Source organism: Stenella coeruleoalba, assembly GCF_951394435.1.
Source record: "Stenella coeruleoalba genome assembly, chromosome: 2".
In the NCBI taxonomy this organism is placed as follows: Eukaryota; Metazoa; Chordata; class Mammalia; order Artiodactyla; family Delphinidae; genus Stenella; species Stenella coeruleoalba.
Window position 1 is genome coordinate 62,430,136 of NC_137147.1, and position 24,377 is coordinate 62,454,512.

At 34.1% G+C, this 24,377-nt stretch overlaps 1 protein-coding gene across 6 annotated transcripts in view; it reads left to right on the top strand.

Moving 5' to 3' along the window:
* RALGAPA1 (Ral GTPase activating protein catalytic subunit alpha 1) overlaps positions 1-24,377 on the top strand; it is a 221,418-nt gene that overhangs the window by 163,415 nt on the left and 33,626 nt on the right. For all 6 annotated transcript variants that reach the window (XM_079912214.1, XM_079912215.1, XM_079912219.1 and 3 more), the window contains exons 35-36: positions 6,537-6,660; positions 14,754-14,909. In XM_079912214.1, the coding sequence (XP_079768340.1) occupies positions 6,537-6,660; positions 14,754-14,909 (280 nt within the window). The remainder of the gene's footprint in view (positions 1-6,536; positions 6,661-14,753; positions 14,910-24,377) is intronic.

Below are 24,377 nucleotides of genomic sequence, written 5' to 3' on the forward strand. Positions count from 1 at the left end.
AACCCCCAACTATTACTGTATTGCTGTTTATTTCCTTTTCTATTAGTATTTGCTTTATATACAGCATACAGAACCTTTATACTTTTACTTCTTCCCTCACATTTTAGGTTATTGGTGTTACGATTTCCATCTTTTTTGTATTATGTATTAAATAACAAATTATTGTAATTATGGTTTCTTTTAAAATGATTTTTAACTTTTAAGCTATATTTGTAAGTGAATTATGCACCACCATTACAATGGGCTTTTTTTTTCTGGATGCAAATAATCTACTTAATCTTTTCAGAGAAACAGTTTCTCATTTATCATATTCTATTATGTTCTGTTTTTTAACTCTTTAATTACTGTTATTTCTTGTTCATAAGCTTTATATTTTTCTTTTTCTTCTAGAATTGAATGTTATCTGTCTGAGTTTTATTCTTTATTATTTAACAATGAAATAGTCTTATGCTCTAAATTTTTTCTGAGTGTAGATCCTGTCCATTGTTTTAGTCTCAGCTTAAACATCATTTTTTCTGAAAGGCCTTTCCCTAAGCTACCGCTAACCCTTTACATTCCTCCCCAGTTCCTTCCACCCTATGTTTGGATATCCTTCCATGGGCTTTCAGAGATCCCGATAACACTCTCCTGTCATAGTATTTATCACACTGTATTAATATTATTATTTCTTAGATATTCTTTCCAAGACAGTTATAAAATTAAAACCCTCTAAGTAGTCTCTGAGTTCTCATATCCTAATTCTTCCCCATAATAATTTATCTTTGGTACTAGATGATAGCAAAGTCATTGGGGGCACAAATCATACCTCTTTTGCTGTCTTGCTCACCATGTGTTCTCAGACCTCTACTGTTCTACTTAAACTATCCTTTTGAAGGTTAGTATCCTGACCACCATGTCTAAAGTTTTCTCCATCCTCTTCAGCCTCCTTGATTTATCTAATTAATTAAATTCAATTAATCTAATAGGCACTTAAAAATTACAGCTGTTTTAGATTTACAAGATAATCAATTGCAAAATACAGAGCATTCCTACATACCCTCTTTCCCCCTATACATAGTTACCCCGTATCAGTATGGTACATTTGTTAAAATTGATGAGCCAATATTGATATATTATTATTAACTGAAGTTTATATTAGATTCACTCTTGGTGTTGTACATTGTATGAGTTTTAACAAATGTATAATGACATGTATACTCATTACAATATAATACAGAATAGTTTCTGCCCTAAAAACTCCTGAGTATTATATCCCCTAAAAGTTCAGTACTGTTGTCTGTTCTCTCTTTAAAATGTTCTTCTCCCCTGGCTTCTAAAGTCATGTTAAATTACTTTGTTCTAAAGTAAAACTGTCTAAAGTAAAATTTTTATTTTATTCCTTAGTGACTTCCAAATGGCTGACCAAACTCTTTAGCCTAGAACTCAGGCCATACCAGCCAATCTTGGCTATTTAGGGTTTTTTTACATTACCTAATATTTTTCTACTTGGCTCCTGCTAAACTAGTTATTTCTAGTTTGTCTTCACTGGCTCATTTTCTGCTGCCTTCTCCCCTAACATAGTTTTCCTTCTCACTGGGATATCTCTCATATCTTCTCAACCCCATTCTTTTCTGCCCATGTACTCCTATCTCTTAATTGTCAGTCATGATTTTGTAGCTGCTTATTACAATTTTTTCCCTGCCTCCTTACTTCTGTTTCCAGGTCATCAGTTCTTTCCCAAGTAACATCCTCCTCCTAATTTTCTCCATTACATTTAGAAGTACCATTTCAGTGTCACCCACACTTGACCATTTCCTTTCCCTTGCCCTTAGTGTTTATCATTATGTCAGTTCTTTCTTCTTATTATTTCTCACTTCTATCTCTTCTTTGCTTTTCCTACTCCCAACTTCTTGATTCATGTCCTTATTACTTCTTTCGGAGAGAGTTTAAACAACTCTCTCATCTTCTAACTCTTCACCGTCTAGACAATATTCACCACGAGAATAATTTTTCTAAAGTAAAATTTTTATTTTATTCCTTAGTGACTTCCCAGTGCCTGACCAGACTCCTTAGTCTAGAACTCAGGCCATACCAGCCAGTCTTGGCTATTCATGGTTTCTTTACATTACCTTATGCTTTTCTACTTCTTGGCTCCTGCTAAACTACTTCCATTCTCATATGTACCTGGAATATATGAAGGACATCTTCCTTGAGACAGCATAGGTTTCCTTTTTGATATTGTACACCACATGAACACATGACATTTATTTTGCTTTTTTAAACAAATAATGAAAACAGGTTTCCTTTCTTTTTCTAACATATTGGGTTCAGATAAAAATTCATTCTAATTATGTGACAGTAAGGCAACATTGAGCTACTTCTTAAGCCAAGAACCTGGAAAAAACCTGATTACTTGTCTGGAGGATTAGGGCGGAAGAAAATGAAAAGTTACTTTCTTTATAGTCTTATCTCTCCAGACCATTTATAGATCCTTTGTTTTCTTTGACTAGATTAACTGATTCCTATTCCTCATGGTTGAACCATCAGATTTTTAAATTTCAAATCTCCAAATTATTTGTATTATTATTTTTTTTGCAGTGTATATACAGGGAATCAGAAGTGCTTATAACTTAGCATATTTCACTTTGAACTTTCCAATAGTAAGCTCATAATATTTTGCCAGTACTGGACATATTGTAGAATATTTATGGCTGCAAGTTCAGTAATCTCATTTTTTCTAATCTTTTTACCTCATTCACTGTTGTGGTACATACTAATCTAATGGCAATCAATATATACCAAGCATTTAGAAGTAGTTAGTAAGTAGAAAAATAAGAAGGAATGCTGAAAAATTAAAATTTGACATAAAAGAGCAGCTAAACTCTGCTTTTTCAAATTTTAAAAAGGACAGATAATATAAAGGTGATTTCATTTTTACTTTTGCATTTTAAAGATTTATTTTCTAATTTTTCCTATATGGCTGATGTATTTCTCTTTTTGATTTATATAGTATTAGGTGAACATTTCTATGCAACTCTTCTCAATTTTATAAATTGTGATTTATGAGTTCTAGCTGATAGCCCTTTACCTAGGAAATTGAGAACACTGAGAGGTCCCCTTTCTGCCAGGATCAGAATTTACACATAGTAGGTCATACTTCCAACTTAAATTCTAACAGCTTTATTGAGATGTAATTCACATACCATAAGATTCACTCATTTAAAGTGTACATGTTTTTAGTATATTCACAGACAACTATCACAGCAATCTAATTTTAGAATATTTCCTTCAAAAAGAAACCTCATACCCATTACCAGTCACTCTCTATTACCCCCAAACATCACCCCCTACTCCCCATCTCTGGACAACACTAATCTACTTTCTGTCTCTATAGATTTGCCTATTCTGGATATTTCATGTAATAGCAATCAAACATATGTGGTCTTTTGTGGCAGGCTTCTTAGCACAGTGTTTTCAAAATTCATCCATGTTGCAGCATGTGTCAGCACTTCATTTCTTCTTATTCCTGAATAATATTCCATTGTGTGAATATCCTATATTTTGTTTATCCATTCATCTCTTGATGGACATTTGCATTAGTTTCACTTTCCGGCTGTTATGAATAATGCTACTGTGAACATTCATGTAGCTTTTACACAGACATTTTATAGTTGTGTAAACTTCTTTATGAGACTTTCATAGTTTTAGACCTTATTTTTAGGTCTATGATGCTTTTAAATTTAATTTCTGTATATGGTATGAGGTAAGAATCCAACTTCATTGGATATCTACAACTGCATTGTAGATATCCAGTTCCCTCAACACCGTTTGCTGAAAACACTATTTTTTCCCCCATTGAATTGGCTTGGTACCGTTGCAAAAAGCAATTGATGATAAACATAAAGGTTTATTTCAGGACCCAAGATTCTATTCCATATAGAGCTATATGTTTCTGCTGTGGTAGTACCACAGTCCATTGAGTGCTGTAGTTTTGTAGTAGGTTTGAAATTGGGAATTATGAGTCCTCTGACTTTGTTCTTCTTTTTCAAGATTATTTTGGCTATTTGGGATTTTTTGCATTTTCCTGTGAATTTTAGGATCAGCTTATCAATTTCTACAAAAAAAGGGAGCTGGGACTTTGATAGCACTTGCATTAAATTTGTCAATTTAATCAATTTAGGAAATATTATCTTAACAATATTAAGTTTTTCAGTCTATGAATGTGGTATTTTTTTTAAGATCTTTAATTTTTTTCAACAATGTAGCTTTCAGAGTATCAGTTGTGTACTTTTGTTAAATATATACCTAAGTATTTTTATTATTTTTGATGCTATTATAAAAGAAATAGCTTTCGTAATTTTGTTTTTGGATTGTTCATGTTAGTTTATAAAAATATAGTTGATTTTCGTATGTTGATATTATATCCTGAATCCTTTCTGAAGTCATTTATTAGCTCTAATAGCTTTTTAGTGGATTCCTTAGGATTTTTATACACAGAGTCATCTCATCTGCAAGTGGAAGTAGTTTTACTACTTCCTTTTCAATCAGAATACTATTTCAGTTTCTCTAGCTATTGAACTATTCTGATATCCTATTTTCCCTTGAGTTGGTTTTAATAATTTGTGTCTTTCTAAGAATTTGTCCATTTAATCTAACTATCTGATTTTGGGCATACAATTGTTGATAGTATTCCTTAATAATACTTTTTGTTTCTATAAGGTATGTAGTGATGTCTCTCCTTTCACTCCTGATTTTAGTAAATTGAGTCTTTTTTTTCTTGCTCATTCTGGCTATAGATTGATTTTGTTTAACATCTCAAAGAACCAATTTAAAATTTTTCTCTTGTTTTTCTGTTCTGTTTCATTTATTTCCACACTAGTCTTTATTATTGTCCTCTTTCTGCTTGCTTTGAGTTTAGTTGTTCTTCTTTTTCTAGTTTCTTAAGGTGGAAGGTTTAGTTTTTGATGTGAGATCTTTTTCTTTTTTTTAATATAGGCATTTATGTGCATAAATTTACCAATGAGCCCTGCTTTACGTGCATGCCCTCAGTTTTGTTGTATTATATTTTCATTTTCATTCATCTCTAAGGATTTTTTTTCTAATTTCCCTTGAGATTTATTCTTTGACTCATCACTTATTTAGGAGTATATCTTTTCATTTCTACATATTTGTAAATTTTCTTCTTTTATTGATTTCTAATTTTATTCTATTATGATTAGAAAACATACTTTGCATGGTTTCAGTTATTTCAAATGTATTGAGGCTTGTTCTGTGGCCTACCATATGGTCTATCCTGAAAGATATTCCAGGTTTGCTTGAGGAGAATGTGTTTTTCTGCTACTGTTGGGTGGAGTGTTCTTTAGGTATTTTATACTATTATTCAAGTCTTCTGTTTCCATGTTGATATTCTTTTAGTTGTTTGTCCATTATTGAAAGTGAGGTATTGAAGTCTCCAACTATGATTATAGAAATAGCTATTTCTGCCTTCAGTTCTGTCTGATTTTGCTTCATGTATTTTGAAGCTCTGTTGTTGGGTTCATATGTTTTTAATTTTCATATCGTCCTGTTATAAGGACCTTTAACATTATGAAATATATCTTTATCTTTTATAACTTTTTTATTCCTGAAATGAGTGTCTTTATTGCTTGAACCGTACAAATACGAGGAATGGGGACAGGCCAGTGGGGAGGAGGGAGAATTGTCAGATTAATGACATACACAGAAAGGAAAAAGGTAAAAGGAACCCCACCCACCCAAACCAACCCCCCACTCCACCTCAGGATGTGTCTCTGTGAACTCCCTATAACATTTTTATGTAAAAGTTTAATGTTAGTATAGCTATGCTGGCCCTCTTGGTTACTGTTTGCATAGCATCTTCTTCTGTTTCTTTTACTTTCTACTTTGTGTCTTTGAATCAAAAGTATGTTGGCGGTTGTTGTTTGCTTGGGTTATTGTTTATTTTCTAGTTAGCTTGGAAAGCCAAATTTCATACAAGAAATTTGCTTTTATGAGCATTTTTAATTTTAGGGAGAACTAAAACTAAAATATCTAAGAACTTGTCAGTTACTCCATACAGTTTTATAATATTTGTGTATACATTTCTTATAAGTACTTTGGAGAAATGGATCATTTCTCACTCATCTCTGTACTCCTACTTAATTTTATTTCTAAAACACAGTCCCTTTAACTCTGGGATTCAGCCACATTGCACAACAGGCAGCTTTTCAGATGCTTTGTGCATTCACACCTGTGTGTCTTTCCTGATACTTTCTCTCCTTCATTTGTCAAATCTTACTTACCTTCACCCAGCTTAATATTACCTTCTCCTTTAAGTTTCTCTCTGTTTCTCAGTCAGAAGTAATCATCCTTTTCTTCTGTTCTGAGCGCAATTTTGTAACTTTTATAATTTTTTACTTATAATTACTTGTCTCCCTTAGTAGATTATAAGGTTTAATTCATTTTCATCTTTTTATTGCCACGTATTTAGAAGTTAATTATTGGATGAATGAACAGATAAATTAATGATTAAGTGAACGGTGAAATCTTTTGTTTTATAGCCGAGAGACACACAAGATTGCAGTATTTTATGTTGCTGAAGGACAAGAAGACAAACATTCCATTCTCACCAATACAGGAGGAAGTCAAGCATATGAAGATTTTGTAGCTGGTCTTGGTTGGGAGGTATTGCTTTTAAATTATACAAATATCATTTTATTTCTATTTGAAAGCAATGGTTTTCGTTTTCTTTCTAGCTTATTTTAGAAGCATTATTTTAGGAGACTCAAGAACATAACAGTGGGTTTGATATTGTTTCTGCCTTATATCTCATCTACAAAGACGGCAGCAGTTGGGACTTAGGAAGGTTTTTGACTGTTTTATCATTCACTGTATTGTCAGAGTGTGCTAAACTCCTAGACTTAAAAGATCTGGATTTTCCTCACAGTTGTGACCGCTGGACTAGTGATCTTCAAACGAAGATATGAATATCCTAGGGCTATCCCAAGGATTCTAGGGGGCATGTTGGCTAGGTTAGTTTTGAGGAGATAAGTTTCTAGATCCTCAACTTTACTACAAGTAATTCCGGAGAACCCTTCTACAGTCTCTTACCTCTCCTTTTCTGTTCTTCATCTTTGTACAAGTAAGGCATACCTATTACTCACCTGAATCCTGCATTGCCCTGGAAGGTTTGGCACCAAAAAAGGGACAGTTCATTCAAGAGGGCATGTTCCTGAGAGAAAGTGTCTCTAATGGCAAAGCAGGAAGTATTGAAAGGTGCTGTATTTTTTGTCATCCCAGCAACCAACAACCCGGCAACCAACTCATGTTGAAGTTCCTGAACAAATCTGTCTATCTTAGAATTATAATTCAGAAGTGAGGTGTTTGTCATAGAGATTTGTATTAGTATGTTTATTTAAATTGTAAAATTATGAGTCAGACATGTTCTAACAGAAAGTGAATTTGATGTGGCTGATTGATTTGTCATTAATAGCAGACATTTTATATATATTGTATCAGCCAAATTTGTGCTCTAAGATTTTGATGAAAATATATTTAAAGTATATAGATATAACATACAGTATACTGGAAAGTGTATCTTTTCTAACAGCTTAAACTTATGATGACAATTTTCATCGTAGTTGTCAATTTAATACATAGTTTCTCAATATTCTTGTAGAGAGTACATGAGCAAAATTATTGAAGGACCACTGCACTAGACTGTAAGTTCCTAGAGGGCAGGCTCTTTCATCTTCCTGCTTTTTCTTTTTAAATCCCAGTCCTTGCACAGTGTCCAATGCATAAACCTTTAGCATTCAATATATATTTTTATAGCTGATCTAACCTGCTATTTCACTGAGTTACTTTAGTTCTCTTGGCCTTTTGCTTATTTGTCAAAAGCAGTGTGCTTTTTTACCCAACAGATATGTAATATGCAGTTCACTTGAGATTATGTATGTGAAACTGGTTTGGAAAGTGTAAAGAAATGTTATAAATATATGTCCTGTTAAAAAAACAAACTAGAAAAGTATTAGTAAAAGCAACGGACATTTGAAAAAGAACAAATTAGGAGTACTCACATTTCCTGATTTCAAAACTTAGTACAAAGCAGCTCTAATCAAACAGCGAGTTACTTGCACTAAGGATACATATATCAATTAATGAAATAGAATTGAGATTCCAGAAATAAACCCACACATCTGTTGTCAGCTGATTTTCAACAAGGGTGCCAAGACCATCCAGTGGAGAAAGTCCTTTCAACAGATGGTGTTGGAGTAGCTGGATAGCTGCAAGCAAAAGAATGAAGTTGGAATCTTACACTGTGTTCAAAAATTAACTCAAAATGGATCATCAAAGACCTAAATGTAAGAGCTAAAACTGTAAAATTCTTAGAAGACGATATAGGGGTAAATCTTTATGACCTTGAATTTGGCAGTGGATTCTTTTTTTCCAGCTTTATTGAGACACAACTAACAAATAAAAGGTATTCTTAGATATGACACTAAAACATGAGCAACAAAGGAAAATAACTAAATTGGACTTCATCAAAATTTAAACTTTTGTGCATCAAAGGGCACCATTAACAAAGTGAAAAGATAACCCACAGAATTGGAGAAAATAATTGCAAGTCATATATGTGATAAGGGACTTGTATCTAAAATATACAAAGAACTCACCAAAACAATAATTAGAAGGCAACCCAATTTAAAAATGGCTAAAGGATCGGAATAAACATTTTTCCAAAGAAGATATACAGATGATCAGTAAGTACATGAAAAAATGTTTGACATCATTATCAGAGAAATGGAAATCAAAATCACAGTGAGATACCACTTCACACCCATTAGGTTGGCTAGAATCAAAAAGTCAGGTAAGGGCTTCCCTGGTGGCGCAGTTGTTGAGAATCTGCCTGCCAATGCAGGGGACACGGGTTTGTTGGAGAAAAGAAGATAGACCAACAGGACTTCAGGACCAAGGAATGACATGATGGTGAGTTCTCAGGTTTTCTTTTTGCCTCATATATCTTGGACTTGGAGTTGAAGAAGCCAGCAACCTAGAAATATCAACAAGCCCAGGACAAAAAACAACCCAACGAAAGCCTACTCTTTCTAACCAAAGGATCAGGAAAGGAGCAACCTGGAAAGACAGAAAACATTTAAACAGTAACTGCTCTACGCCAACCAAACACCACAGAAAATACTGTGACCCTCATCCCCACCCCTGACAACAAAAGTGGGTTAGGAAGCCTAGACTTCTACCCTTACAAGACTATAATGAGGGGAATTCCCTGGTAGCACAGTGGTTAAGAATCCATCTGCCAGTGCAGGGGACACGGGTTCAAGCCCTGGTTTGGGAAGATCCCACATGCCGCGGAGCAACTAAGCCTGTGCAACACAACTACTGAGCCTGCGCTCTAGAGCCTGTGAGCCACAGCTACTGAGCCCACGTGCCACAGCTACTGAAGCCCACGTGCCTAGAGCCCATGCTCCACAACAAGAGAAGCCACTGCAATGAGAAGCCCACTCACCGCAACTAGAGAAAGCCCACGTGCAGCAGTGAAGACCCAACGCAGCCAAAAATCAGTCAATCAGTCAATAAATAAATGACTATAATGAGGCATCCCGAACATCACCCTGGAGTAAGATAGTATCAGAGAAGACCAAATAGAAAGCTAAGAGTTTCATCTCTGCCAACTGGTAACAAGTCCCCCATCCATGTCTAACACCACAGTGTCAGTGGAGACTACATGAGGAACCTGGAATTTCGGCCCCACCCAGGCATAATGAGGTGCCTCTCCCCCTCTACACTGGAGTCAGAGGAGGTCTAGTGGAGAATTAGGCCTTTCACCGTCACCCAGTGATAATGAGACCACCTCCACCTGGCCATAATGAGGCTGAAAGCCCCCGCTTCTCTGGAGCTGTGTTGCAAAACTAAAACAGAAGGTTTAAATAAGATTCATGGTCTCATAATATTGAAATGTCCAGGCTTCAACCAAAAATCATACCAAAAACCAGGAAGGTCTCAAACTGAATGAAAAGAAGGCAATAGATGCCAACACCAAGATGACAAAGATTTTAAAGTGACTGTATTAGAAATGCTTCAACAAGCAATTAGGAACACAGTTGAAACAAATGAAAAATAGAAAGTCTGTGCAAAGAAATACAAGATACAAAGAACTAAATGGAAATTTTAGAATTGAAAATATAATAATTGAAATAAAAAACTCAGTAGATTGGCCCAGCAACAGAGTCAGGTGGAGTTGAGGGTACAGAAAGAATTAGTAAATTGGAGCATAGAACAGTAAAAGTTAATCTGAACAGCAGAGAGAGAATAGACATAAAGACAGTGAACAGAGCAATGAACAGACCTGTGGGGCTATGACAAAAAATCTAACACTCCTGTTATTGTGAGTCCCAGAAGGAGAGGAGAAAGAGGTTGGGTCTGAAAACTACTTTGAGAGATAATGTTGAAAACTTCCCAAATTTGGCAAGAAAAATAAAGCTAATAAAGCTACAGATTGAAGAACCTGGTGAAAACCAAATAGGATATATGGAAGGAGATCCATACTAAGACACATCATAATTAAACTTCTGAAAACTGAAGGCAAAAAAATTTCGAAAGTATCCAGAGGAAACTTGTACCTATCTATATGGGTACAATTAGAATGATAGTGAATTTCTCATCAGAAACTGTGGTGGCCAGAGGAGGTAATACTTTTCGAATGTTAAAAGAAAAAAACTGTCAACCCAGAATCCTATAGTTAGCTAAGGAATGAAGCACAACATTCTCAGATGAAGGAAAACTTAGAGAATTTGTTGCCAGCAGACCTGCCCTAATAGAACCACTGACAGAAGTTCTGTTAACAGAAATGAGATGATAGAAGGAACTTTGGAACATCAGGAAGAAAGAGCATGGCAAGAAAAAATATGGGTAAATACACTAAATTTACTTCTCTTGAGTTTTCTTAATTATATTTGATGGTTGATGCAAAAATTATTTTACTACCTGATGTGTTTCTAAATGACAGGGACTTCCCTGGCAGTCCAGTGGTTAAGACTCCACGCTCCCAATACTGGGGGCACGGGTTCGATCCTTGGTCAGGGAACTAAGATCCCGCCTGCTGCAAAAAAAATAAATAAATAAATGTAATGCCATGAAAATATTCATTATATTACATTATATTACAAACAAGGGAGGGTAAAAGGACATAAAGTGAGGTAGGGTTTCTATATTTCACTCAAACCGGTAAAATGACAACATCAGTAGACTGTGATAAGGTACGTACATATAGTATAATACCAAGAACAACCAGTAAAAAAATATAACAAAAGTACACTCTAAAAATGATAAATAAAAATGGAATTCTAGAATATGTTCAAGTAATCCATAGGGGGCAAGAAAAATAAAACAGAAAATAAACAGAAAACAAAAAATAAAATGGTGAGCTTAAGCTCTAACGTATTAGTCATTACAGGAAATATGAATGATGTAAATATACCAATTAAAAATTGGCAGAGTGGGGCTTCCCTGGTGGTGCAGTGGTTAAGAATCCGCCTGCCAATGCAGGGGACACAGGTTCAAGCCCTGGGCCGGGAAGATCCCACATTGCCACGGAGCAACTAAGCCCGTGCGCCACAACTACTGAGCCTGTGCTCTGGAGCCCGCGAGCCACAACTACCGAAGCCCATGCACCTAGAGCCCGTGCTCCATAACAAGAGAAGCCACCGCAATGAGAAGCCCACGTACCACCACGAAGAGTAGCCCCCGCTCGCCGCAACTAGAGAAAGCCCACATGCAGCAATGAAGACCCAACATAGCCATAAATAAATAAATAAATAATTATAAAAAAATATAAATAAATTGGCAGAGTGGATTAAAAAACGTGACTCAGGGCTTCCCTGGTGGCGCAGTGGTTGAGAGTCTGCCTGCCGAGGCGGGGGACATGGGTTTGTGCCCTGGTCTGGGAAGATCCCACATGGCCGCGGAGCGGCTAGGCCCGTGAGCCATGGCCGCTGAGCCTGCGCGTCTGGAGCCTGTGCTCCGCAACGGGAGAGGCCACAGCAGGGACAGGCCCACGTACCGCAAAAAAAAATAATAATAAATAAACGTGACTCACCTATATGCTTTGTAAAAGAAACTCACTTCAAATATAACAATATAGGCTGGTAGAAAGTAAATGGATAGAAAAAATTATATTGTGCAAACCTTAATCAAAGGAACGCCAGAGTGGCTGAATTAATATTAGATAAGGTAGGCTTCAGAGCAAAGAAAACTACCAGAGATGAGGGGACATTATATAACAGTGATAAAAGGGTCAGTCCACTAAGAAGACTTAACAATCCTAAATGTGTGTGCAGCAAACAACAGAACTGCAACATATCTGAAGCAAAGCTGATAGAACTGAAAGAAGAAATAGACAAATTCACAATTATAAATGGAGATTTCATCCCTCTCTCAACAACTGAGAGAAGTAGACAGAAAATCAGCAAGTATATAGAAGGACTCAACACCACCACCAACCAACAGGATCTAATTGCCATTTATAGAACACTCCACCCACCAGTTCCATAATACATATTATTTTCAAGTGCCCATGGAACATACACCAAGATAGGCCATATATGGGCCATTAAAACAAACTTCAGCAAGTTTAAAAGCATTTAAATCATACAGTGTTTTCTCCATATACAGTAGGATCAAACTTGAAATCATGAACAGAAAGATAATGGCAAAATCTCCAAATGCTTGGAAAGGTTACATGGCAAATAATTCCACTTATATAACTTTCTTGGAATGACAGTTTTAGTAGTAAAGAACAGGTTAGTGATTACCAGGGGTTAAAAAGGAGGGTAGGGTAGGACGGAAGTGAGTGTTGCTCATGTAACAGGGCAACACGGAATCCTTGTGGTGATGAAAATGTTGTCTCTGAATCATGTCAATATCAGTATCCTGGTTATAATATGATTGCATTGGGGAGTCTGGGTAAAGGGTACATAGAATCTCCTTATTATTTCTTAAAACTTTGTGTAAATCTATAATTACCTCCAGGTAAAACATTTAATTAAAAAATAGAGATCTGCAAGTGTTACAGAATTATTTATAGCGAAGGAGCGCTAAACTGAGACTTTCTCCTTTACATAATCAGAGAATTGACCTGAAAGTAAATAACTTTCTCACTAAAACAAAACAGAACAAAAATGTACACTAAGATACCATTTTTTAACCTAACAGATTAGCAACGGTCATAAAGTTTGTTAATCTATTTGAGAGCATATGAGGGAAACAGGCACTCTCATGCACTGTTGGTACCATCTATGGAGAGCAATTTGGTAGTCAGTTTCAAAATTAGATGTGCACATGCCCTTTGACTTACATTTCTACTTTTGACTATCTGTCCTACAGATCTACTTTCACAAATGCAGCATGACATGTGTTCAGTGTTATTCATTGTAGCATTGACTGTAATAGCAAAAGATTGGGAAAGCCTAAATATCCGTCAAGTAGAGCGCTAGTTAAATTATTGTACATCAAGAAAAGGGACTTAGGTGAAGCCATGAAAAAAAAATGAGAAGGCTCTTTACTTAGTAAATAAAAAGTATTTTTCAAGGTATTTTAAATGCAAAAAAGCAAGGTGCAGAACATTGTGTATCTGTGTTGTGTGTGCACATGTGTACATACATGTGTATATGTGCATACATACCTTTAAAAATTTAATTGTATATGGAGAACATTTTTGCAGGCATACTTAAATTGCTTTCTTGGAGTGGAACTGAGTAGCTAGAGATGAGAGATATGGAAGGAAAAATTTTGCTGTATCTTTTGAACTTTTAATTGTATGAATGTATTACTGAGTTAAAAAATAAATTTAAAATGTAAATGATTGAGGAAATCGTGTAGTAATGGCATAAAAACTAACTTGTTATTCATACATTCAGCCATTAGTAACTGATATTGATAGTTGAGATGTGTTCAGTTCACACAGTGCAGAAATTTGCTTTTATAGGTTTCCACTTTTTCACATATTTATATTTTGTTTTTTACAAGCAGGTGCATAACTGGTTTCTCTGAATGGATAAATACAAGCAGTGTTTAAGTTTTGTTTTTTCTTTACAATATTTCTTTGATTTTCTACAATGAACACAAGTTGCTGGCTTCTTTGCATCACACAAGTCCAGGGGATATCGTCCAGTGCAACAATCCTGATAGTAAATATATTTATAATCAGGAAAAAAGGAGATTTAAAAGACTTTGCACAGATTAATTTGTATTTTTTTAATGCATTTGAAGTGTAGTTAAGTTCTACATTTTTGTATTTTTGTTCTGGGCTATGATAGGTACTAATAATTAGAAAGCCAATTTCAGTGAGTAAATATGACACAATTAATCGTTTTATCAAAGTGACATTACTGTTTTAACTTAACCTCAAATCATTTCCAGTCTTGATTTTTGCCAGTTGGTTTTTACTCTCTGCCCTCGGCGTCCCACACAGCCCTTACCATTTAGCACCTCGTAGCCTAACAAGAGATGCATAGTGCACAGCGATTGATTTCTTTGCTAATTAGTTCCTACTAATTAGAGACCCTCAAATACTTAAGAAAATCTACCAGTGTGACTTGAATAGTTCTAACTAATAATTCTGGGTCGAGCCATAGTTGATAACATGCAGAAGACTTCATTCCTCACGTTTTTGCAAAGTGAGAAATTTGAGTCTTTTTCCATAGTGAGGTTTTTAGTTTTGTTTAGTTAATTAATATTATGTGTCTTTTCATTGCTTCTAGGTAAATCTTACAAACCATTGCGGTTTCATGGGAGGACTACAAAGAAATAAAAGCACTGGATTGACCACACCATATTTTGCTACCTCTACAGTTGAAGTAATATTTCACGTATCAACAAGAATGCCTTCTGATTCTGATGACTCTTTGACCAAAAAAGTAAGTGCTAAGAAAAAAAGTGCTCAGAGTTAAAATCTTAGTAATACATAAAATATGTAAGCAAGTCATCTAATTGATCAAGAACTATTTCTGAGTACTCCTTTCTTCACCCAGTAGTGTCTTCAGAAACAGTTGCAGAGTAAACTCTGTTTTCCTTAATGATATGATTGAAAGTTATAGTCTTAACAAAGCATTTGCCTTCAAGAAAATGGGCATCTGACAAATTGAAAAACTTCTGTAAATGTTCAGATTGGTGAAATTATAATTCAAGACCCCACACACAGAGAGATATAACGTTTACATTGATTGACGGAGAGGAAAAAAATTAAAATGTAAATTATTACAAATCACTTAAAATATAACGTGCTCTCTCATAAATTTTAACTAAAACTAATATAGCAGATAAAATAAGCATTAATTCATTAAAATAGATTTTACTGCCTTAGAATATTTATGGGAGATATAGTGGAATGGTTTTGATGGCCCATGTCTTTTAAAACCTACACCACCATTTTGCTGTAACCGGCACCAGCATTCAAAAATCACTCTAGTGACACAGACATACCTCAGAATAAAGCTGTGTGTGTTCAATCCATGTTTAATTTTTTTAGGGAGAAACATTTTTTTAAAGTGAAACCTTGTCCAACATTTCTTTATCTTCTCTTCTTCTTCCTACTCCTCAGTTTACTCAAAACTACTACTGAATGTAACCAACTTAGTATCATAGATCATTTTACTTGGTACTCTGTTATCATGTTGCCTGATATCAAATCTCTTCATACTTCATTAATAGCCTATGAAAACAATGTTATCCTTATACTCTTTTGAAAAGGAACTTCAGAATTCCTCTCAAATATTTTATAAGATTGATTCAGTACCCTTGATGCCTTTTGTTTACATTTTAGAATACTGTTGGAAATTGCCTACTAAATGAGTAATGGTTAGAACAACTAATATATGGATGCTGATTAGATTTGAATGTTTAGTAAAGATGGAGGTAATTGATGTGTAGGAAAGTAAGTATATTTAGTAACAGATTTGCTATAGAATATCTTGGCATGTAGTTTTTAGAAGTACAGAATGAGACATGAATACTGACAAGAAAATGGTGAAGAGTTGGATTGGAGTAAAACTTCGTTAAAACTTCAATTAAGCACTTTCTTCCATCACCTCATTTTAAATTTGTATGAAAATAAGCCATACTCAAATTAGAGGCAGTTATGAATATAGTACAAAAAGATAAATTATTTTAAACATTAGGACTTGGCAGTGATCCTCATTTTCATGGCTTCATGGATACAACTTTTAAACCCCGGAGCAAAAGGAAACCCTCTTTTCCTTTTCAAAAGAGTCTAAAATTAATAGTATTTTCAATTGCAAACATAAGAGCAGAACAAAGTATATCATTTTTTGTTGAAAATTTTTTTTTAAAGAAACATCAGGATATTTTTACTTCAGTATATTAAACCTGATGGTTAAAAGGTACTTGAAATTTTATTCCTGCAGCCTTTGTAGAAATATCTCAAATAAGTAAGGTTTCTTATTTCCTTCACAACAGTCACAAAGGTCTGTCCTTAATTATTTAAGAAGAGTCTGAAATGGATGTTTAACAATCCATTATCATAGCAAAATTAATTTTGGAGATAACCCCATTTAAGAATTGTTAAATGGTTGAGTTCTAATTAAAATTATACCCTTAAATGGTGAAATGTTTAAGTACTGGATTTATTAGGGAATGTTGAGGGATTAAACCTTGAACACTAATAGTTTATTTCATCTATAAGTATAGAAAAATTTTTATTGTGGAAAAATATATATAAAACAAAATTTATCATTTTAACCATTTTTAAATGTACAGTTCTTTGGTATAAAGTACATTTACAGTGTTGTAGAACCATCACAAGTATCCATTTCCAGAACTTTTTCATTTTCACTTGGTTCAAAATATTTTTTATTTTCTCATGAGAATTCTTTGACCCATGTGGTACTTAGAGCTGTGTTGTTCAATTTCCAAGTATTTTGGGCTTTACCAGCTATCTTTTTGTTATTGATTTCTAGTTTAATTCCATCATGGTCTGAGAGCAGACATCATATGATTTCTATTTTTTAAAATTTTTTAAGGTGTATTTTATGGCCCAGATGTAGTCTATCTAGTGAATGTTCCATGTGAGTCTGGAAAGAATGTGTTATCTGCTATTGTTGAATGAAATAGTCTATGAATGTCAGTTATATTCAGTTGATTGATGGAGCTGTTGAGTTCAACTATATCCTTACCAATTTTCTACCTGCTTGGATCTCTTCTTTTCTGAGAGGGGTATTAAAGTCTCCAAATATAGTAGTGGATTCTTTTATTTTCCTTGCAGTTCTATCAGTTTTTGCCTCACATATTTTGGCACTCTGTTGTTAGGCATATACACCTTAAGGATTGGTTATGTCTTCTTGGAATACTGACCTCTTAATCATTAGATTATGCCACTCTTTATCCCTGATAACTTTCCTTGCTCTGAAGTGTGCTCTTTCTAGAATTAGTATAGCTATTCCCACTTTCTTATTAGTGGTATCATGGTATATCTGTCTCCATCCCTTTACTTTTAATCTATATGTATCTTTGTATTTAAAGTTGGTTTCTTGTAAAGTTGGTTTCAAGCCTCACACAGTTGGGGCTTGTTTTTTTGATCGGCTCTGACAATCTCTGTGTATTTGAACCATTGACATTTAAAGTGATCATTAATATAATTGGATTATTTTACATTTTTTCTGCCATTTGTGGTTATAATTGAGCGTTTTACGATTCCATTTTCTCTCCTTTCTTAGCATATCATTTATATTTTTTTCTTTTTAAATTTTTTTCCAGTTCTTGCCCTAGAGTTTGTACTATACATTTACAACTAATCTAAGTCCACTTTCAAATAATACTATACTGGTTCACTGCAAGTACCTTATAATAGCACAATATGCTATTATTAATAGCATATTAATAGCACAATTCTTCCCTCCTATCCCTTGTGTCATTGCTATCATTTATTTCACTTATACATAACCATGTGTATACATAAGCATACATTATCAAATACATTGTTGCCATTTATAATCTTGAACAAACTGTTATGTGTTAGATTAATTAAGAATAAGAAAAATAAAGTTTTATTTTGCCTTCAATTATTGATTCTCCGATGCTCTTCCTTTCTATATGTAGATCTGAATTTCTTTCCTATATTGTTTTCCTTCCCTCTGAAAGGCATTTCTTGTAAGGCGGGTCTACTGGCAGCAAATTCCCTCAATCTTTGTTTGTCTGAGAATATCTTTATTCTTCTTTACTTTTGAAGGATAATTTCACAGGGTACAGAATTCTAGATTAGTAGAGTTTTCTCTCAGCACTTAAATATTTCACTCCACTCTCTTCTTGTTTGCGTGATTTCTGAGGAGAAGTCAGATGTAATCCTCATCTTTGCTCCTCTATAGGTAAAATGTTTTTTCCCCCTCTGGCTTTTCTCAAGATTTTTTCATCTGTGATTTTCTGAAGTTTGCATGTGATATACTGGATGTAATTTGGGGGCCATTTATCCTGCTTAGTGTTCTCTGAGCTTCCTGGATCTGTTGTTAGGTGTCTAACACTAATTTGGGGCAATTCTCAATCTTTATTGCTTCAAATATTTCTTCTGTTTCTTCCTCTCTTTCTTCTCCTTCTATACATAAATGTTACACTTTTTGTGGTTGTCCCACAGTTCTTGGATATTCTGTTATGGGTTTTTTTTCGGTCTTTTTTCTCTTTGGTTTTCAGTTTTAGAAGTTTCTATTATTATATCCTCAAGCTCAGAGATTCTTTCCTCAGACATGTCCAGTCTACTAATGAGCCCATCAGAGGCTTTCTTCATTTCACTTACATATTTTTTTTAATCTCTAGCATTTCTTTTTGATTCTTTCTGAGAATGTCCGTCTCTCTGCTTACATTATCCATCTGTTCATCCATCCATACTTTGACTACTTTTTCCATTAGTTCCCTTAGCGTATTAATCATAGTTGTAATTCCAACATCCCTGCCATATCTGACTGTGGTTCTGATGCGTTTTCATTCTCTCATTCTTCACACTGAGTCTCCGGCAGTTTGTCAGCTACAGTTCAGGTTTTCCTACTCTGGCACTGGTTCCTACAGAGGTTTCTGCTCTGTTAAGTTGTTATTCTTCATATATGCCTGTCTGTCCAATTTTGGGGCAGCAGTTTTCCCTATGACCTCAATTCTCTGATCTAAGAAGAGTACTGTAGTTGATTTTTCAGTTGTTTAGCTTTTTACTTGTTGTTAGGACAGAGTGGTAACTTCTAATCTCTTTACATGCCAGGCTGGAAACTGGAAATCTCAGAACTTTATTCTCCCAAAAAAGGAACTCTGTATCCATTAACAATAACTCTCCATTAACCCCTCCACCCAGCCCCTAGTAACCTCTAATTTGCTTTCTTTCTCTTTTAATTTTCCAGTTCTAGGTACCTCATATAATTTGGAATCATACAGTACTTGTCCTTTTGTGTCTTATTTCACTTAGCATAATGTTTTCAAGCTTCATTGATGTTAAAGCATGTCAGAATTTCATCCTTTTTATGGCTGAATAGTATCCCATGATATATATATACATTTTGTTTATCCATTTATCTATCAATAGACACTGGGTTGTTTCCACTTTTTAGCTGTTGTGAATAATGCTGCAATGAACATTGTCCTGCAGGTATTTGTTTGAATCCCTGTCTTCAGTTCTTTTAGGTATAGACCTGTGAGTTGAATTGCTGGGTAATATGGAAATTATATGTTTAGCTTTCTAAAGGAATTGTCAAACTGTTTTCCACAGTGACTGTGCCATTTGACATTTCTCCCAGCAATGCACAAGAGTTCCAGTTTTTCCACATCCTTGCCAACACTTGTTATTAGCTATCCTAATAGGCACAAAGTATTATGCTTTGTGGTTTTTGACTTGCATTTCCCTAATGACTAATGATGTGCATCTTTTCATGTGCTTATTGGCCATTTGTATATCTTCTTTGGAGGAATGTCTATTCATCTCTTTTACCCATTTTTTTAAATTAGATTGTTTGTAATTTTCTTGTTGTGTTGTTGGAGTTCTTTATATATTCTAGATGTTAATCTCTTATCAGATATATGACTAGCAAATATTTTTCTCCCATTTTTGGGGTTGTCTTTTCACTCTTGATAGTGTCCTTTGAGGCATAGAAGTTTTTATTTTGATGGAGCTCAATTTATCTATGTTTTCTTTTGTTGCTTCTACTTCTGGTATCAGTTCAAGAAATCATTGCTAAATCCAATGTTGTGAATATTTTCCCGTATGTTTTCTTCTAAGAGTATTATAGTTTTAGCTTTTACATTCAGGTTTTGGATCCATTTTTAGTTATTCTTTGTGTATAGTATGAGATAAAAGTCTGACTTCATTCTTTTGCACATGGCTATCCATTTGTCCCACCACCATTTGTTTAAAAGACTACACATTCCTTTATTGAATGATCTTGGCATCCTTGTCAAAAATCAATTGGTCATCTATGGAAAGCTTTATTTCTGGACTCCCTGTTCTATTCCATTGGTCTGAATGTCCTTTTGCTTTAATTAAGTGCTTTAATTACTGTAGCTTTGTAGTAAGTTTTGAAATTAAGTAATGTGAGTTCTACAACTTCATTCTTCTTTTACAAGATTGCTTTTACTATTCAGAGTCTCTTGAGATTCCATATGAAATTTAAGATGGGTTTTTCTGTTTCTATGAAAAACCGTGTTGGGATTTTGATAGGATTGCATTGAATCTTTGGATCACTTTGAGTAGTTTTGTCATTTTAATAATATTAAACCTTCCAATCCATGAACATGGGCTATCTTTCCATTTATTTATGTAGTCTTTCATTTCTTTCAGCAATATTTTGTAGTTTTCAACATATATGCCTTTCTCCTCCTTAGTTAAATTTATGCCTTAGAATTTTATTCTTTCTGATGCAATTATAAATGGAATTGTTTTTATAATTTCCTTTTTGAATTGTTCATTGTTAAAAATGCAGCTGATTTTTGTGTGTTAATTTTGTATTGTGCAACTTTGCTGAATTCATATATTAGTTCTAACAGGTTTTGTTGTGGAATCAGGGTTTTCTGTATATAATCATGTTTTTTCAATGTCTCTGTGGAGAAACAAGAGCTTGCTTGGTCCACCATTTTGCTGACATAACACCCTAGAAGAAAATTTTGTGTTTTTTTCCCCCTTTAAGCTAATTAATTCTAAATGTAAAATTATTTAGCAATTTACCAAGTGGAATAGTACAAGTATTTTTTTCCAATTATTTAGTTTTTTGGGTTTTTTTCAAATTATTAGAGAAAGACTGCAGGCAATTACATGGCATAGTATTCCAATTGTTTAGTATCGAGATGCCAGAAATAATGTAACTTTTAAAAATGCAAGCATATGTTTATAATTTTTTTTAATTTATAATGCAAGCATGCTATTATATTAGTTGTCAAAGTAACTATACCTGTTTTATTCAAGAAAATTACCCTGGCTAGATAGGCTTTTTTTTTACTTCAATAGAGCATTTTAAAGGGTTTATTTGTTTGTTGTAGTGAGAAAATTTCAAAACATAACTTCTTTCACATGTATAATACCTACCAGATAAAAACAAAACCTGTCAAAATTGTAAACAATATGTAATAAAGTGGTATCATTTTGGAAGGTATAGTTCTCTTATATTCTCAAGTAGTAATTTAAGTAACTTTAAGTAAAATCTACTCTTATCAAGGTTGGGGCTAAATTGAAGCAATATTTCACTTAATTCAGTAGAAAGGAAAAATTTACCCAGTCTAATAATTCAGTATAAATTATTCTAAACCTTCTTTTCATAGAAATTTTTTAAAAAGTAACATTTATTTCTCTATATATTGAGTTTTCCTTTTCCCTATTCTCTGTGATTCTTGCCCTTACTGCTCTTCAGAGTCCTAGTATGTAAGATTTTTCTAAGTAACAGTCTTATATTTTAGCTCTATTACATTATCAATTTCTTTTCAATAAAAGGTTAAATCCTTAAACTTAATCATAGAAACCAGTTGTCTTATACCAGTTTTCCTTAATTAAAAAATCACTTTCTGTATTGGTATTTTTCTCCTGAATTTAATAAATTCCACATTAGTGGTAATAAGTTGAGGCCTAGAACATGTGTCCTGTTACAAATGAACAATTGGATATCATTAGGTTGTCCCCCTTTGCTTTGTACATATATCTTTAGGTGTGTTAATCCATTCAGTAGACACATTAATGAGCACTGGTTGAAGTGTAATATTGAAGGAAGTAAGGCTTGTTGACCTCAGCGTGAAGTTTAATACCTCTAATTAAATTAGATAGTCAACAGTCAGTTTAAAGAAATAGCCATGCCTCTGGCAAGGTAGAATTATGTATGACTCTGGTTCTTTGTTTTAAACTTGATAGGAGAAAATCATTTATATCTATTTTGTAGAAACTAATTTTAGTTTTCACTTTGTGTTTAAAATGTGTGGTGATTTTGTAAATTATTTTTAAGCATTTTATTTTCTCAGAATGAGAGGTAAATATCTTTGAACCTCTTTAAGTGTTAGCATTTTATTTCTTGTGAAGAAAGACTCTTTCAAGGATCAAAATGGTAGCGACAGAATTTTTACAACATAGACTATACTTTTTTTTAACAAATTAACCAAACTTTCAGTCTAACAAAGTAGTCTCTCTTAGAAATACTATGCCACCATATTAAAAATCCTGATATAACTCCAGTCCAAGCCATCTGTTCTATAAATTCTCTCTACCTGAGGAAGATAGACAGAAAATGGTTAAAAATAATTTCCACTTAACTGAGTTTATTCACCCCTAAAAATCAAAAGTGCTGCAAGCATTGGTATAAAGTGTTCACAGGAGCTTGTCTCATTTCCTCTGTCTCCTTCTTGTAGCCACTTGCTGATACTCTGCTTCATAGGTAGCTGAATCATCCTTTTAGGAGTTTGATGAAGATCAAGTAGAGATAATTGTAACCTACTTTTAGTTGGACTCTCTAGCCTATCTTTCATTTCCTGGACCCCCCAAAAGAGGGGAAGGAAGCACTTTAAGTCAGTTCCCTCTGAAATATTGTTAGCGTACTGGACGGCAGTTCGTTTTTTGTTTTGAAATTTGGTTACAATAGTTTCGCAAATAAATGAGCTCTATCGAACTGCTTAGTCTGATTATAACTTTAAATCCATTTTTCTTTATTTTATCTAGAAATACAGTTAAAGTATACTTCACTTTCCAAAGACTATATGCTAATATAGTCTGGAAAAGGAATTGAAAAACAAACTTAAGGAATAATAAGAAAAATTTTTTCATTGTTTTAGTAGAAGTGTAGTTAATGTAATAGTTAATAAATGCTATGGAATTATACACATGGTTGTAGTCCTAAATCTAGCCACATTATGTAAAATAATTCTGTTTTAATATAATAGACTCTACCTTTAACCCCGATTTCTATAAATATACTCCTGATGACAAGAAATGAAGATAAAGAAACAAGGAAGTATAAATGGTTCAGAGCAGATTTATCTCAGCACTGTGAATGGTTTAATTTGGATGGTATAGCAGTGGCTTCTCATTGCATATAGAATAAAATTCTAATTCCTTACTGTGGCCTTCAGTGCCCTACAGGATTTGGCCACTTGCCTGCCTACCTCCCTGATCTCATCTTCTGTCACTTTCCTTTTCACTTACCACAATCTGGCCTCACTGGCTGTCATTCTAACCTGCCATCATGTCAAGCTCATTCCCATCTCAGGGGCTGTGCACTTACCTTTTTTTTCCATTTGAAATGCTCTTTCGTCACATTATCAGGTTTTTTCATCCTCATTGTTCTATTCTCAGACTCACATGACAGTTCCTCAGAGAGACCTTTCCAGACCATCCTAGCTAAAGAAGCCCTCTCTATCCAGTAACACTATCACATTACCCTATTTTATATTTGTATAGCACGTATCACCATCAAAGTGGCATATTTAAATAAAGCCGTAATTGCAGATAATTGTATTTTTATGCTGTGCACTATGTAATGATAGAAAACAATTTGCTAAGTAAGTACTGTGACATTATCTTTTTAATAGCATATTTATTGAGTGCCCACTCTGCTAAAGTATTCTGTACTAGATGCCGTGCCTATTGCTTCAAGAAGCTTTTCCCAATTACTAAGAATGAATGATCCAGACAGCAAGTGAATTGTGAAAATGTATGAGAGTATGTTTTTGCACATGATTGAGGAGTATATGATAGTTTATGTTTTGCTACATGAGTGTCTGGAAGGTGAGGGGCAAAGAATGAGGGCTTGGGGCACTGAGTATCAACTCCGTTTCAATTTCTACATGTATACCACTATCTCGTGAAGTAACTGCCCTAACCTAACTAACTTCTATGCATTCTTCAAGTGCCATTATAGATCAGTTGTCTTTGT